The sequence below is a fragment of the Silurus meridionalis genome, chromosome 23 (genome assembly GCF_014805685.1).
Source record: "Silurus meridionalis isolate SWU-2019-XX chromosome 23, ASM1480568v1, whole genome shotgun sequence".
Lineage (NCBI taxonomy): Eukaryota > Metazoa > Chordata > Actinopteri > Siluriformes > Siluridae > Silurus > Silurus meridionalis.
The window spans coordinates 21,284,111-21,299,903 of NC_060906.1; the positions used below are offsets into that span (position 1 = coordinate 21,284,111).

Below are 15,793 nucleotides of genomic sequence, written 5' to 3' on the forward strand. Positions count from 1 at the left end.
ATATATATATATATATATATATATATATATGACCCCTTGACTTAAACAATCTTTCTATCTATCTCAGCTGCTAAATATTAATTGACATTAACAGCCTGTTTAATGAATAAATAAATGTCTAGGGTTGAACTCTGGGTAGGATGAAGCTAGAGAGTCAGACAAATTCTGTTGACTGGCACGCTATTGAATTCAATTTTTTGAGTATACAAACACTTGGACATTGAACATAATGCAGGACTGATATCATATGGACACTTTAATAGATTTAATTATATGAAATACATCATTCTGTGCTTGACCTTGATCTCACGGCAGGGCGCGTGCAGCAAATGTGTAACAAGTAATTATTTAAGGCGCTAAATCATAATAGACGAGGGTGGGCGATACAGAGAACAGCGATATAGTGATGCAAAACAGTTTATTAAATTGTGTGCACTTCTTTTTTCGATGCAGGTCATGAACATCCGGAAGGCTCTAAATCGTCTGGACAAGCCACAAGGACTTTATCCCAATTACCTGAACCCTAACAGTGGACAGTGGGGACAACGTAAGGCTGATTGTTTCTCTCTCTCTCTCTCTCTCTCTCTCTCTCTCTCTCTCTCTCTCTCTTTCTTCCAGCCTCTCTTTTCTTTTTTTGCTATTTAGTACTGGCGTACCAATTACATAAAACTGCCTTCAGTCGTCTCAGGTCGATGCAACACATACAGCTCTTTAAAACTTCCTAATTCAACAGCATCTTAATTAAACAGCATCTCTCAGGTGTCTAGTGTTGCACCTGGTCTCATTTGGTACTCTGTTTTTTTTTTTTAAACTTGTCTCAATTTTAGAACAGTTTTACTGAAATTTTCTCATAAACAATATTCCCCTAACATCACATTCCCCACAATAACCCCCTCAAAACCTGTATTTTATTGCCTATAGATTTGCACCGAGGTCAAGAGCCCAAAAAATAAACCTTGGGTTGTTTCGTGTATCAGGTCTGGTGCGAAAAGTGATTATGACAGACTTTTGTATATAAAAACAAACAAAAGGATTTTGCAGAGACACAACCAGCCATTTTGAATCATTTTTTTCCCACGAGTGACACCAGAATCGTGCTCTGGTTGGGGGCGTGTCCTAACGTTCGAAGGTCGAATGGTTTGTTGTATTTTCAAAATACATCATTTTTCTTTATCAGTATTTTGTTATAGTTTCTTTGATACTGTAGCAATATTGTGAGCATGTCTGAAACACACATCAGCTATCCTGAAATCCGTATCCAGAGCGACTTAAAATTTTCGCATTCATTCAGCTGAGCGGTTGAGGGTTGAGGGCCTTGCTCAGGGGCCCAGCAATGGCAGCTTGGTGGTGGGAACAATTTTCTAATCTAATCTACTGAATTCATCCACTTTCAATGATCCAGTGCCCATTGTAGGCTAAGATTCCTGTTCCTGACTGATAGAAATAGAACTTTTGGGGTTCTTTCTCAACGGGAAGTGGTAGCTCAGTAGATAAAATGTTGGAGTTCAGATCAGATGGTCATAAGTTTTTAGCACTTAAGCCATTTGATTAAACCAAGCTGTCACTGCCGGGCTTTTGAGTAAGGGTCATAATCTTTAATGGCAAGTAGAAATGAGACACTGGTGTACATTAGCTTTTACTGTCGTAGCCTTGTGTGTCCTGGGATGCTTTCGTGCTCACTGAATTTGTAAAAGAGTGTTTATGAAAGTGTGAAGACTTCCTGCTAGTTTAACCAGTCTCACCATTCATTTCTGTCTCAGACCTAATGCTTACAGAATGTTTTTTTTTTTTTTGCACCATTCACAACTGCTACTAAGCAAATCGCTTAATGTGTACGTATTGAAGGCAGAATTTTCCCGATTCAATGAAATCTGAGGTAAAAGCATTAGTAACTATGCTATGAGTAACAGTTCTGTTATGAATAAATATATAGATACACAATAAGGATGCTAGAGAGACCTCGTGTGCACTTAGCGCATATAAACAGCTACCTAGCTAACCATACTGTAGCAAGCTAGCTATAAGATTTTAGCCTAGTTTCCAGCCAAGACCCTGAAACTTTGACTTGCTAGGCTAGTTATTGTGACTGTGTTGTTTTTATATTTTTATGAACACATAAGGATTGTTTAGCATCGGCGACACTGTGCTCCTTAGCCGTACAGCAATCACCGCATGCGTACGAGCAAGCTCGGCTTTATTACTGTACTTTCACGGCTAATTGCTCACTGATGTAAACAACTAATTAAGGAGCTGCAGTTCCACCTCTCTGTGAATCACTCGTTAATTCGGTCATATTTTTTGATGCACTTAAGTGCCTATATTGCACTCTGCAGTAATTAGCAGGTTAGCGTGCACCCTGTGCTAGCCGAGGAATCGTCGATTGGGGGTGGGGAGGAGGAGTGTTTGTCTGGCAGTGACGCTGTTTCTCTTCTCGCTTCCTGTTTTTTGTCCAGCAAAAACTAAATGAAAATAGTTTGTCATGTCTAGCTGGAGGGAGAGAAAGCGGCCGTACTCTTTCTGTCCTGAGGGGGCGTCTTATATAGGGTATTAGACATAGTGTGCTAAAAGAATGAGAGCTGCACCCTGTAGGAATGTATTCAATATAGCTCGCTAGCTTTATTATTCTTCCTTCCTCGAATCCTCCATCTTTTTCCATTCCTCCTTTCCTTTCATGCATTTATTTAATCACATCTTCTCTTTCTTCTTTCTCGCTTTTCTTTAACGTCCCTTTTCCCTTCATCTCGTAATGTGCTTCACTTTTTTGCCTCTCTCCATCCCTGCCTTTATGTTTTTTCCTCCGATCGTTATTCTCTCCATTCGCTCACTGTTGCTTTACTGCATTCCTTTATGTCCTTAATCCTCTGCTTATCTTTTCATGTCTCGTTTTTTTACACTTCCTTCTTCCTTTTGACTATCGTGCTGGGATTCTTCCTTTCTTTTTTTTTCTCTCCATCCGAACTGGTTTCTTTGTTCTTTTCTTTCTCTTAGCTCACTTTCCAGCCTTCTTCCATCTATTAATCCAGCTAGTCAGTCACTCAGCATGCATGTCAATAGGCATCAGACCGAATTTCAGTTATCCCTTTATCTGTCAATGTGTCTGTCTTGTCTCTTTGTCCAAGTGACCATCCATCCATCTTTCTTTTCTGTCTTTTCATTGTTACTGACTTTCTTTTCTCTGTGTTTCTCCATCCAACCGTTCATCCACCCAACCAACCATCTATCTATCTTTTAATTGTCATTGCCTGTCTGACTTTCTTTTTCTTTATTCTGTTTCTGTCTGTCCATCCCTTCATTCTCCCAACCCTCCACCCACCCCCCATCCATACATCCATCCGACCAATCATCCATCTATCTGTTTATTGTCACTGCCTGTCTGACATTTTATCTTTTTCTTCATCCATATCCATCCATCCATCCACCCAATCATTCATCTATCTGTTTATTGTCACTGCCTGTCTGACTTTTTATCTTTTTCTCCATCCAACCATCCATCCATCCATCCATCAATCCATCCATCCATCCATTCATCCATCCATCAATCCATCTTTCTATCTATATCTCGATCTCTATCTATATATATCATACTATATTATTACTGTAATAAACTCGCTGGTTCCACGCTGGAAAAAGAGACAGGCAAGCGTTTCTTTCATTTTCACCCACACATTTGCGAATCGGATGCCTTTTCTGCTTGACGTCCACCAGCCCACGCACTCGCCGGCCGGCACGTCTTTCACCGGCGATCCTTTCGCTCGTCACTGCTTGGTGTCTCTCTCCACGTGGATGGTGTCTCGCCCCTCTTTATCGGCATCGCCGGACTGAAACAGAGCGCACTGATTAGGTGCAGGTGTTTCTTACCGCTCGTTCCATCCAGCTCCGCCTTTCACTCGCTCACCACTGGCACAATTACAATGTATATACTATATTATATATTTCTTTCTTCTAGTCTTCCTCTTTTTCTGTTTTCCTTCCTTTCTGGGTTCCTGTTTCCTTCCATTCCTGTTTCTCTTTCTTTATGTACTGTGCTCTTTTATGTGCCCTTTTCTAATTCTTTACCTCTCTCTTTCATACCATTTTTTACTCCAATATCCTCTCTCTCTCTCTCTCCCACTCTTTCTCACGCTCTCTATTTCTCTTTTTTGTATCAGTCTTCTCTTTCCCTTTCTCTCTCCCTCTTTGTGTGTATGTATGTGAGATGTTCTGTCTCTTTGTATTATGCTGAGTAATAGCCAGGGGACATCCTGTGTGTGTGTGTGTGTGTGTGTGTGTGTGTGTGTGTGTGTGTGTGTGTGTGTGTGTGTGTGTGTGTGTGCAAGCATGTGTGAGCGCTGCGAGTGTGTGTGCCTGGGCTGGTAAGAGGCTGTCAGTGGGAATGTGGTTGCTGCTGTTACATCAGTGTGACTGCTGAAAGATGAAGAGCGTTTCAGCATGCCCACACACACACACACACACACACACACGCACGCATACAAATAAACAACATAAAACAACCAGTCCCAGTAAGCATGTGTTTGTGTATGTCAAAGGACATTCTTATGCCATCCATGTAGTTTGTAGTGTGTGTGTGTGTGTGTGTGTGTGTGTGTGTGTGTGTGTGTGTGTGTGTGTGTGTGTGTGTGTTCCAAAGTTGGATCTCACCTCATTTACATTTAAATATGACATTATGACCTGCTGTTTGTGATTGTCTGTATTGTAGCACACACACACACACACACAAACACACACACACACACACCTAACCCTTTCTGCATTCAGGTGTGATCTCACATTTTACACCAAGCCACAAATCTACCGCTCACGAAACGACCGTGTGTGTATGTGTGTGTGTGTGTTTGCACATTCCACTGTTTTCCTGACCCCGTGCTCTGGTTTTTATCTTCCAGATCATGTGTCTGTTGGTGGCCTGGGTGATAGTTTCTACGAGTACCTGCTCAAAGCTTGGCTCATGTCTGACAAGCAAGACGAAGAAGCCATGAAGCTCTACTACGACGCCCTGAAGGTGAAAACCGCCGACCTGCGCGTGTGTGTGTCTGTGTGTGTGTGTCTGTGTGTCTGTGTGTGTGTGTGTGTCTGTCTGTGTGTGTGTGTGTCTGTGTGTGTGTGTGTGTCTGTGTGTGTGTGTTTGTTTGTGTGTGGTGTGTCTGTGTCTGTGTCTGTGTGTGTGTGTGTGTGTGTGTGTCTGTGTGTGTGTGTGTGTGTCTGTGTGTGTTTGTGTGTGGGTGGATTAAACTGCAGCTTGCATGCCTCTCTTCATGCCTTGAATATCACAACGGAAACATCGAAAGCCCTCAATAGGGTACGTCTCAATTCACACACTTGCGTACTAGACACATTTAAGTGTGTGTAGCTGTCAGCGAGTGAATTTGAATGCAGTGGCTCAAACCGAGTGGAAGTAGAAATAAGTGTATTCAACACTGCAAGTTGAGCTGTAACACATGACACATGGGAGCCGTTTACAGGTAATAAAATCCCCACGCAAGATAGTCCAAATGCGAATGAGTTATAACAGCAAATCCAAGAGAGGACTAGAATGCAGGCAACACTTCGTATGTTGTCCTTTAAAATGCCCAGACAGGAAGTCAAGAGAATGGTTCAACACTCATATAGGGGGCGTGGTAGCTCACTGTTTAAGGCTATGGGTTACTGATCGGACGGTCAGGTATCAAGCGGCCACTCTTGGGGCCATTAATAAACATTTTAAAAAGTCCATTAACCTCCTCCTCAAGGGGTGCTGTAAGATCGCTGACCCTGAGCTCTGACTTAGCTTCCTAACATCACTGGGATATGTAAAGAAATAACAATATAGATCAATATAGTATACTAAAATAAAATGAAAAAATATAAAAAAAAAAAAAACATAAATAATGTGTCGACACATCAAATTATATGGCGCTAGTCAAAATTGTTAGCATGAAGCACTGGTGATGTGTTGAACCATTTGTAAGTGCTGTAGCATAAGCGATACTAGGAACTGACTCGTTTAACAACAACGTTTTGTGAGGTCACGTATGCAGAAGAGGGCAGGTAGCACATTACACCACCCAGCAGATGGAAAAGTACTATGTAGTGCACTACTTCCGTGTGGTTTGAGAGAAAACTTCTCGTTCTAAAACACAGGATGTGGGTATTGTGGGTATTTTTCAGCCTCATTGCATACATGTGAAGTTGTTCGTTAGTGTCACTGTGTGCAAGAATCAAAGACAGCTGCAAGAAAAACAGGTCTTTCAGTTTTATTGCAAAGATTCTTATCTTCATCTCTGTCCTCTCTATTTCTCTCGTTGTTCCTCCGACCCGTCTTCCCGTTACATGTCCTTCACCTGCCCATTTTAGATGTGTTCTACAAGCCTCCTCATCCTCCAATCAGACATTTTAGTTCTGCTCTTCACTGAAGTTCATTTAGTCACCTCAAAACGAGTCCTTCGCTCCTCTATTTATAGCGGCAGACTTTTGAGGCCCGATGGGGAAAATCATCATACTGAATCGAGGACATTTAGAGCTGACATATCTTAAAGAAACAGACCGGCGTTTTCGCATTTCACAGCACTGAGGAGAAGAAAACAACCTGGGAAACTTTAAATTTCCCTATGCATCATTAGGGCATCAATATAATTGTATATAAGAGACCAGGTTTTTATCTATTCTTTCTTAAGTTTTTTTTCTGAGATTAAACCTGAGTCATTCCTCCACATATGGGTTTTATTGTGCACAGAAAACACTACATTTTACACTAAAGCCTAAATAAAAACAAACAAATAAGTAAATCTATTGCTTCACTGCTTCACCATAAAAACCCATTCTGATTTTTTGAGGCTTATTTCCACGTCTACTTCATCTAGTGAAACCAGACCCTTTGTGTTGTAATGCACAGCATTATAGTATATATTCCCGCATCCTGTCAGAATATAAATAGCTTGAACACACTAATGTTTTCTTGCGTTGTTACACTATTGTCTGTCTTTCTATCCATCCATCCAGTCATTGGTAATGTCCAATTATTTATCTGTATGTCTTTTGTCTATTTATCTATCTATCTATCTATCTATCTATCTATCTATCTATCTATCTATCTATCTATCTATCTATCTATCTATCTATCTATCTATCAATTAATCAATCAATCAATTAATGAATCAGTGTCTCTCTAATCATTCACTTGTCTGGAACAGAAAGCAGTTGTCCTAAAGGGGTGGTGGCCCAATCTAACATTCCTCTAGTGGGTCTGAGGAAAGTATTAAAGCCTGTCGTTAAAGGGCTGAGTCAGCTTTCACTCAGACTAAACACATGTGAGGTCAGGCCACAGATATCCTTTGCGAAAGACATATTTATTAGTCATGTCAAAACATGATATACAATATTATTGCAAAAGCAAAATGTGTTTTTTCCCTCCAGTTAATTTGTCTATGCAGTAATGATTCTCTGATTTGATAGAATTGAGTGATACCGTACATATAGTTAAAATTGTACAGAATATGCATGTTTTCTATTCTTAAAATATGTCCCACGCTGCCCCACTCTGTTTTACACTGCCTCACAGTGTCCGACGCTGCCCCACACTGTCCCACATCGCCCTACACTGTTTTACTCTGCCCCACAGTGTCTGACGCTGCCCCACACTGTCTCATGCTGCCCCACACTTTCCCACACTGCCCCACTCTGTTTTACACTGCCCCATAGTGTCCGACGCTGTCCCACGCTGCCCCACACTGTCCCACGCTGCCCCACACTGTTTTACACTGCCCCACAGTGTCCTACACAGCTCTAAGCCGCCCCTCGCTGTTCCACGCTGTTTTACACATTAAAGCACTCCTTTAATATTTAAGCTTACAAAAATACTTGAAACTCAATTTGAGTTTCAAAAATAGCTATTAAAGTTCTTTCTCTGTTTTCTCACAAGTTTGAGAAATAACCAGTCTGACAGCAGACCCAGACGTATGTAAGAGGACGAGACAGGGAGAGACAGCGAATTGTTTATGCACTGGGATTTGTTGCCCTTGCTGCAGGAGGACATTTCAATCGAAGCGCTCCATGTGGGTGATTTAGGCAGAGTAGATTGAAATTTGTCGTCGTTCTGATGGAAAAATGCGACGCAGCCACACAGCTGTGGCCAGAAAACTCTCATCGCACAGCCTCGAGACGGCCTTTTGTGTATCGGCACACAGGCGTCTGCCCACACAATATGAGTGACTCCTCAGACTCATCATTTCACACAAGGACAAAACCGTTTGCCTCGTCTCCTCTCTTTTCAACTCGTCCCATATTGATTCAATGGTTTTAATTCTGGTCTCATTTCGCTCCACTTTCTGTCCACAGGCTATTGAGACGGGTTTAATCAGGAGGTCGAGCAGTGGTCTGACCTACATCGCAGAATGGAAGGGCGGTCTTCTTGAGCACAAGATGGGTCATCTGACTTGCTTCGCTGGGGGGATGATTGCGCTCGGGGCTGACGGCGCTCCTGGCGACCAGACGGGTCACCAGATGGAACTGGCAGCCGAGATCGCACGCACGTGCCACGAGTCATACGCCAGAACCAGTGAGCACAAATTCTCTAAACTTCTTCACACTCAAAACTGTCTGTCTGTCTGTCTGTCTGTCTGTCTGTCTGTCTGTCTATCTATCTATCTATCTATCTATCTATCTATCTATCTATCTATCTATCTATCTATCTATCTATCTATCTATCTATCTATCCATCCATCCATCCATCCATCCATCCATCCATCCATCCATCCATCCATCCATCCATCCATCCCTCCATCTGTACATACATACATATAAATGCAATCTCTGTAGTGATTCAGATTAACAGTGGAAACATCCATCTATGGTGATCGCTAGTGGGCATGCCTGGTTGCCATGGTTTTTACTGATGGCACCAAATCTGTGCCATTGCTAGACAGTAATCATTAAAGACGAAAAATGTATTGCAGCTTTGCGATATGCAGGTAATGATCTCATTATTAATATTATTAATAATAATTAATAATAATAATATCATTATTATTAGTAGTAGTAGCAGTAGCAATGGTCTATTATTAATAGTACAATATCAGCAGTAAAGTTCGTTTTATTGGCGTTATCATTATGAACGCGAGCTACGCGGTGGAGCGAAACATTAACCGCCGCTCAGTGCCGTGTGACTGATGATTGGTGTGGGGGACTTGTGTGTGTGCTGCTGTGGTGTGTGTGTAGAACTGCTGGGAGGAAACAGATCAATAACTGGCTGTGGTTCAGCGCTGAAGAAGGGGATAAGGAGTTTCCCTGCAGAGCCCGTGGCTCTGTTCTAATCCGAAAGGTCACTCCAAGTGCACAACATGAGTGTAGCGTGGGACAGGGCATAGTCCCAGTAATGCCAGATTATCCCTCAGATCCACTGCTATTAACCTGCTTTTCCTCTCTCACACACACACACACACACACACACACACACACACACACACACACACACACACTTTGATCATTCAGCCGTGTCACATGACCTACAGTTATACAGTTATATTAGATGACCAGACAGCCAGGATTGCTCTGAGGCAAAACATTTATATTTAAAATAGGTTTCATTCTCACGTAACAGAGAAGAAAAGAAAAAACTCATCATCGGCAAGCCACAGTGTGTTTTCTAACGGTTGCTGCATTTTAATCTATAGATCATTTACAGTAAAGGCTTTTGGCAGACGTCCTTATCCTTAGACCTACAACAGAGGAGGTGAAGGTTGAGAGTCTTGCTTGGTGGTGCTGGGATTTGAACTTGTGACCTTCTGAGTCCAATGCCTTAACCACTCAGTTACCACTTTCCTATAAATTCAACCTTATCTTGAGGGACTTACATTTATCTCATTCATAAAACTGAGCATCTATAAGGGTTAAGGGATTTGCTCAGGGGGCTCAACCACATGTTTAAACAAACACTAACTGCTTTTTTAAATTGCATTGACAATGTGAACACTTGATGAGAGAGAAGAGAAAAACGGTATGTTGATTCATTTGTATGTCTGCACATATGGTGGCATTGAGAAATTAAAACCTTGAACCTCGAAAAGAAAGCGAGAAATCATTTCCTGTCTGAAACCGAATGGCTGTGTGTGATTTCCAAAGTCCGAATCAAAAAGTGGCGTGGTTAAAGATACTTTAAAAATACTTAAAGATAAGATTTGTATTTATTTATTCAAGATATTGATAGATAGACTGTAAAAAGGGCTTTTTGTTATCACATGTACATTAAAGAACGGTGAAATTATTTCTTCGCATATCCCAGTGATGTTAGGGGTCAGAGTGCAGGATCAGACATGATACAGTGCCCTGGAGCACAGAGGTTTAAGGGCCTTGCTTGAGGGCCCCAAGAGTGGCAGCTTGGAAACAATGGGGCTTGAATCCCTGAACTTCTGATCAGTAACCCAGAGCTACCACTTCCATTTCTCTCTCTCAAAAAGTGCAATAATAAACGTTTATTTTATATTTCTCGTTTCACATCGCCGAGTTGTTGAATCCTTGATCCTGATTGGTCTTCGTGTATATTAATAAATTATGGCTTAATACATTTATTTAGTGCTCTGTTATTAAACAAGGGAAATATACAGTTTATATTTGTTGATGCGATTAAGTGTTTCTGTGAGTAGGCGTTTATTTATTTTTGGAAAGACTCTCCAATGTCGTCTTTTTCCTCAGTCAGAGGTAAAGCGGTTTTATTTGGTAATAAATAAATGCTGTAGTCATTGGCACATTGCTCTGGTACAAGATAAATAAGTAAAAAAACAACAACAAAAAGCATCGGGATGTGCGAAAGGAAATAGTAATTTCTCGTGCTGAAGATCCACTTCACATCATCCTCCTGTTGTTTATTTTCTTAATTAGTTCATGTTTCTATTCCTGGCTGAGTTTCCCATAAACCATGCACGAACACTATATATACACAAGGTTGTTGGACACCTGAGTATAAGATAAATGTGCTTTTTGAGTATTTCAGTCCACATTTAGTCCCCAATTTCCCTTATAACACGCTCCACACTTCGGGGGAGATGTTCCACTCGATTTTGGAGTGTGATCGTGAAGATTTGTGTGAGAATCATTTAGCCACAAGTGTGTTAGTAAAGTCAGGTACTGATGTAAGTGATTTGAGGAGGCCTGGAGTGTTGTTGCAATTCATCAGAAAGGTGTTTAATAGGGTTGGAGCTCTATAGCAGGAGATCTTCGACTCCAGCCCATGTAGAGCAAATCTTCATAGAGTTGGCTTTGTGCACATACTGTGTGTCATACTGCAACATGTTTGTAACTAGTAGTTCAAGTGAAGGGAAAATTTTATGCTGCCACATCCAGAGAAATGGTATACAATTAAAAGAATCTTAGAATGGAAGGACCACATACGACTGGAAAAGTCAGGTGTCCCAATACTTTTGCCAAAAAAAAATGAACGCTGTGGTAAAAAAGCCAGGTACTTTTTGTTACTATTAAAATCATGTTCAGCTTTGTAATATAATTCCAAGATGGCCGACCTGTTATTGTACATCGTTTATATTATGTCTGTGTTCTAAACTAAATCAGTAAGCTTAGGATATGATTTGAGGCAGATTTCTCCACACAATTGTACATATTTTGGGTCTAACATCCATTAGCTGCATTCATATTGCACCTTTAGCACTAAACAATCTGCCATAAAAGGAAAATCTTACTTTTTTCTGATAATACTATCAATTGAAGCTTTGTGTGTTGCGACGTTACATCCTACCCAAGAAAAAATGTTTTGCTCACGGTATACATTTGTGTTCTTTTCCAGACCTTAAGCTGGGGCCCGAGGCGTTCAGGTTTGACGGCGGCGTCGAGGCAATCGCCACAAGACAGAATGAGAAATACTTCATCCTGAGGCCAGAAGTCATCGAAACCTACATGTACATGTGGAGGTTCACTCACGACCCCAAGTACAGGCAGTGGGGCTGGGAAGCTGTTATGGTGAGACCCTGAAAAACCTCTTAACAGTGTGTGTGGTGTGTGTGTGTCCAGATGCTGAGATCCAGCATGGTGAGTGTGTGTGAGTATGAGAATGTGTGTGTTTGAGATCGAGTGTGAATGAGTGTGTGTGTGTGTGTGTGTGTGTGTGTGTGTGTGTGTGTGTGTGCAGACAAACGGTGCACTGCAGGGGGAGTGTGTTTTCACTGTGTGAGTGTGTGCAGGCCCCGAGCTCCGAGCGGCTCTACGGGGCGCAGATTGCCGAGTTCTCACATGTGTGTAATTGTGTGGTAACAACATGAGAATAGCTCACAGGCTCAGTGTCTCTCTCTAGCGCCTTAACCATTCCTCTCCTCTTTTTTTTCCCTTTTTTTTTTCCAAAGAGAAAAGAGGTCTAACTCTTCTGATCTTGTCTCATTTATTTCTTCATCACAATGTGCAGGCTCTGTCTCTCAGTCCGTTAATTAAGCGATGGGAATCCTGGAGTTCCCGACCATGACCCTGACCATGACCCTTTGATTTAGCATTCCTCTTATTTGTTAGCTTTAACTCCCATCTTTCCATGACCATACAGGTTTACTCATGGTTTCCTCCCTCCTTCTTAAATATGTTTTTTGACCATAATAAATTGCTCCTCCACCCCAAAGAAGAGAGATACCTTTGAAAGGAAAAATGCACTTTCCCAAAAAAAGAAAATATGAAGACCATTAAGATATGCTTTACCTGGTTTAGATGGAAGATCTCCAGTTATAGATCTCCAACCCTATTGAACACCTTTAAAATGAATGTGACTGCACCCCAGGCCTCTCAACCTCACCTAAATCAGAACCATGACTTTACTAACACCTTTGTGGTTGAATGAGCACAAATCTCCCCGAATTTTGGAAATGTTGGGATGTTTTTTTAATTTGATGCCTGCTACAGGTCTCAAAGTTGGCACGTCCGTTTTTAGCGTCCTGCTAAAATACAAGAGGATTTCCCTGAAATAGACATTGTCTGGAGGGGAGCATATGTTGCTCTTAAACCTTTATATACCTTTCAGTATTTATAGTGCCTTACAAAACATGTAAACACTCTGGAAGATCCCTCTCCTCTTTAGCCCGGAGGACACAGCGTCGGTGATTCCCAAAAAAAGAGTGTCAAATTTGGACACGTCTGACCATAGAACACTTTTCCACTTTGTCCATTTTAAATGAATGTTGTCCAACAGTCCATTTTAAATGAGCTTTGGCCCACAGGACACGACGGCTCCTCTGGACCATGTTCACATATGGCTTCCTTTTTGCATGATAGAGCTTCAGTTGGCATCTGCAGATGGCACAGCAGATTGTGTTTACTGACAGTGGCTTCTGGAAGTATTCCTGGGCCCATTTAGTAACGTCAATGACACGATCATTCCGATGAGTGAGGCAGTGTCGTCTGAGGGCCCAAAAACCACGGGCATCCAACAAAGGTCTTAGGCCTTGTCCCTTACGCACCGAGATTTCTCCAGTCTTTCTGAATCTTTTGATGATTTTATGTACTGTAGATGATGAGATTTGCAAAGTTTTTGCAATATGACATTGAGGAACATTGTTTTTAAAGTATTACACAATCTTTTTACGTTCACAAATTGGAGAGCCTCTGCCCATCTTTACTTCTGAGAGACTCTGCCTCTCTAAGACGTCCCTTTAATAGCTAATCATGTTACAGACCTGATGTCAATTAACTTAATTATTTGCTAGATGTTCTTCCAGCTGAATATTTTCAAAATCACTGGCTTTTTCAGCACTTTGTTGCCCCAGTGCCAATTATTTTGAAACCTGTAGCGGGCATCAAATTAAAAATGAGCTCATTTTGTGCATAAAAATGTAAAATTTCTCAGTTTAAACATTGTTTATGTACTATTGGGAATAAAATATTGGTTCATGTGATTTGAGAGTATTTTCGTTGTAAAATGTTGTAGATAATCTACTCATATTGTTGTTCATTTTGTGGTGTGTGTTTTCAGGCTTTAGAGGCACACTGTAGGGTGGAGGGAGGCTACAGTGGAGTGAGGGATGTGTACAGCAACACTCCCAACCACGATGACGTCCAGCAGAGCTTCTACCTGGCTGAGACGCTAAAGTAAGTGTTTTTATATACACACAGACACAAACATAGGAGTCAGTGTGGTGTGTTTGTTTTGGCTAACAAACTGTCATGTTACACTGAAGTTAAAACTGAAATCTACACAATCACACACACACACACACACACACACACACCACAGTGTATGTGGAGACAGAAGTTCTCATTATCCTCCTTACAGTTGTTCACTGTGTGTCTAAAAACAAACTTTTGTCGTGCTTTCCTTGTGGGGAAGTTCGCTAATCACGAAGACTTGCATTTGTTTGTTTTTATTTTCCTCTGTTTTTACTTCAACCAATAAGAAATTTTGCCTTGTTTTGGGATTTTTAAAGTAAAGTAAGCTGAAATGTGGAAAACTTACCTCAGGTCAATGAAGGTCAAAGTGGCTATGTAGCTCAAGGTCATAACCATCAGATATATTCTTAAGGGGACACAAAGAAAGTTAGAAAAATAAAAGAAAGAATGATTCAGTTTATATTTGTGCTCGTAGATTTTAGACTGGATTTTAGTCAGAATGAACAGACGCATGCACAAACACACACACATACAAAAAAATCATGGAAAAACACTTGTTTGGGGTAGTGGTTGTTTGTACTTTGTGCTGACGTGGGTGTGGGTGGGTGGGTGTGTGTTTGTGAACTAATGATCCTCTGCGCTGAGGATCTCACTTTTGTGATCCACACATCTGGAGAAAATGCCTCCTGAGTCACTGCTAGGCATGAAGGAGTTTGTGTTTACTCTCTGCTGTGGGAATTATTGTGTTAGCAATGTTGGCACCTCATGAATCCAATTATACAGCTGTGATGTGTGTGTGTGTATGTGTGTGAGTATGTGTGTGTAGTAAGCCTGTTTGAGTGTGTCTGTGTGTGAGTGTATGTGTGTTTGTGTAGTAAGCCTGTTTGAGTGTGTGTCTGTGTGTGAGTGTATGTGTGTCTGTGTGTGAGTGTATGTGTGTTTGTGTGCGAGTGTATGTGTGGGAGTGTCTGTGGGTGTGTGTGTGTGTTTCTCTAAGTGGGAGTGTGCATGTGAGGGGACGTATTTGAATGTGTGACACTGCCTGATTACATTCTCTCCCTCTCCTACTCGTGTGTGAGGAAAGACACTTGAACTGTGTGTGTGTGTGTGTGTTAATGATAATAAGCAGTGTGATCAGTGTTAGCTGAGCTAATATTCAGCTCTAAAGTGTCTCTCTGGATCACACACCTCTTTTCCTAATCCTCTGGATTGCACTTGGACCACAGCGCTCTGATCGATCGATCCAGGTCCAGATGTTTCATACAGATGTCTCACATGCACACACACAGTAGAAAGCTATGTTGTTTGTGTCTGTATCCTGCTGTTTGATGTTGAGCTCCGTGAGACAAAAACACCCCCACACACACACACACATTCACCCACAGATGGTGAGAGCGGACAGATGAGCCAGGTGAATCTTTCCCACAGACGGAGCGAGGAAGCGTAATGAAGAAAGACGGATATGGAGTTGCACGCGCAATGTCAGCGCCTCCTCGGAGACGGAGCCCAGCAGCGGCAGCTTCGACTTCTCAGTTTATAGGCTGTAAATTTCAACGAGTGTCACCCGGCAGTCCGTACACAACCCCTGCATCCTTCTGCAATCGACATGCATCTCCGGTGTGGCTCTAAAGACGTCACAGTCTTCTCGGTTGAGGGAATCATAAATTTCAGGCTTTCATACAGGGCCTTGATGCCGATGCGTCCATAACATTTATAAAGTCCAAGGACAAAA

General features: G+C 41.6%; 1 protein-coding gene across 1 annotated transcript in view; it reads left to right on the plus strand.

Moving 5' to 3' along the window:
- Positions 1-15,793, plus strand: part of man1a1 (mannosidase, alpha, class 1A, member 1) — a 124,494-nt gene that overhangs the window by 106,623 nt on the left and 2,078 nt on the right. Inside the window, exons 7-11 of the mRNA XM_046835646.1 lie at positions 454-547; positions 4,884-4,999; positions 8,311-8,530; positions 11,768-11,940; positions 13,928-14,043. Of these exons, the coding sequence (XP_046691602.1) occupies positions 454-547; positions 4,884-4,999; positions 8,311-8,530; positions 11,768-11,940; positions 13,928-14,043 (719 nt within the window). The remainder of the gene's footprint in view (positions 1-453; positions 548-4,883; positions 5,000-8,310; positions 8,531-11,767; positions 11,941-13,927; positions 14,044-15,793) is intronic.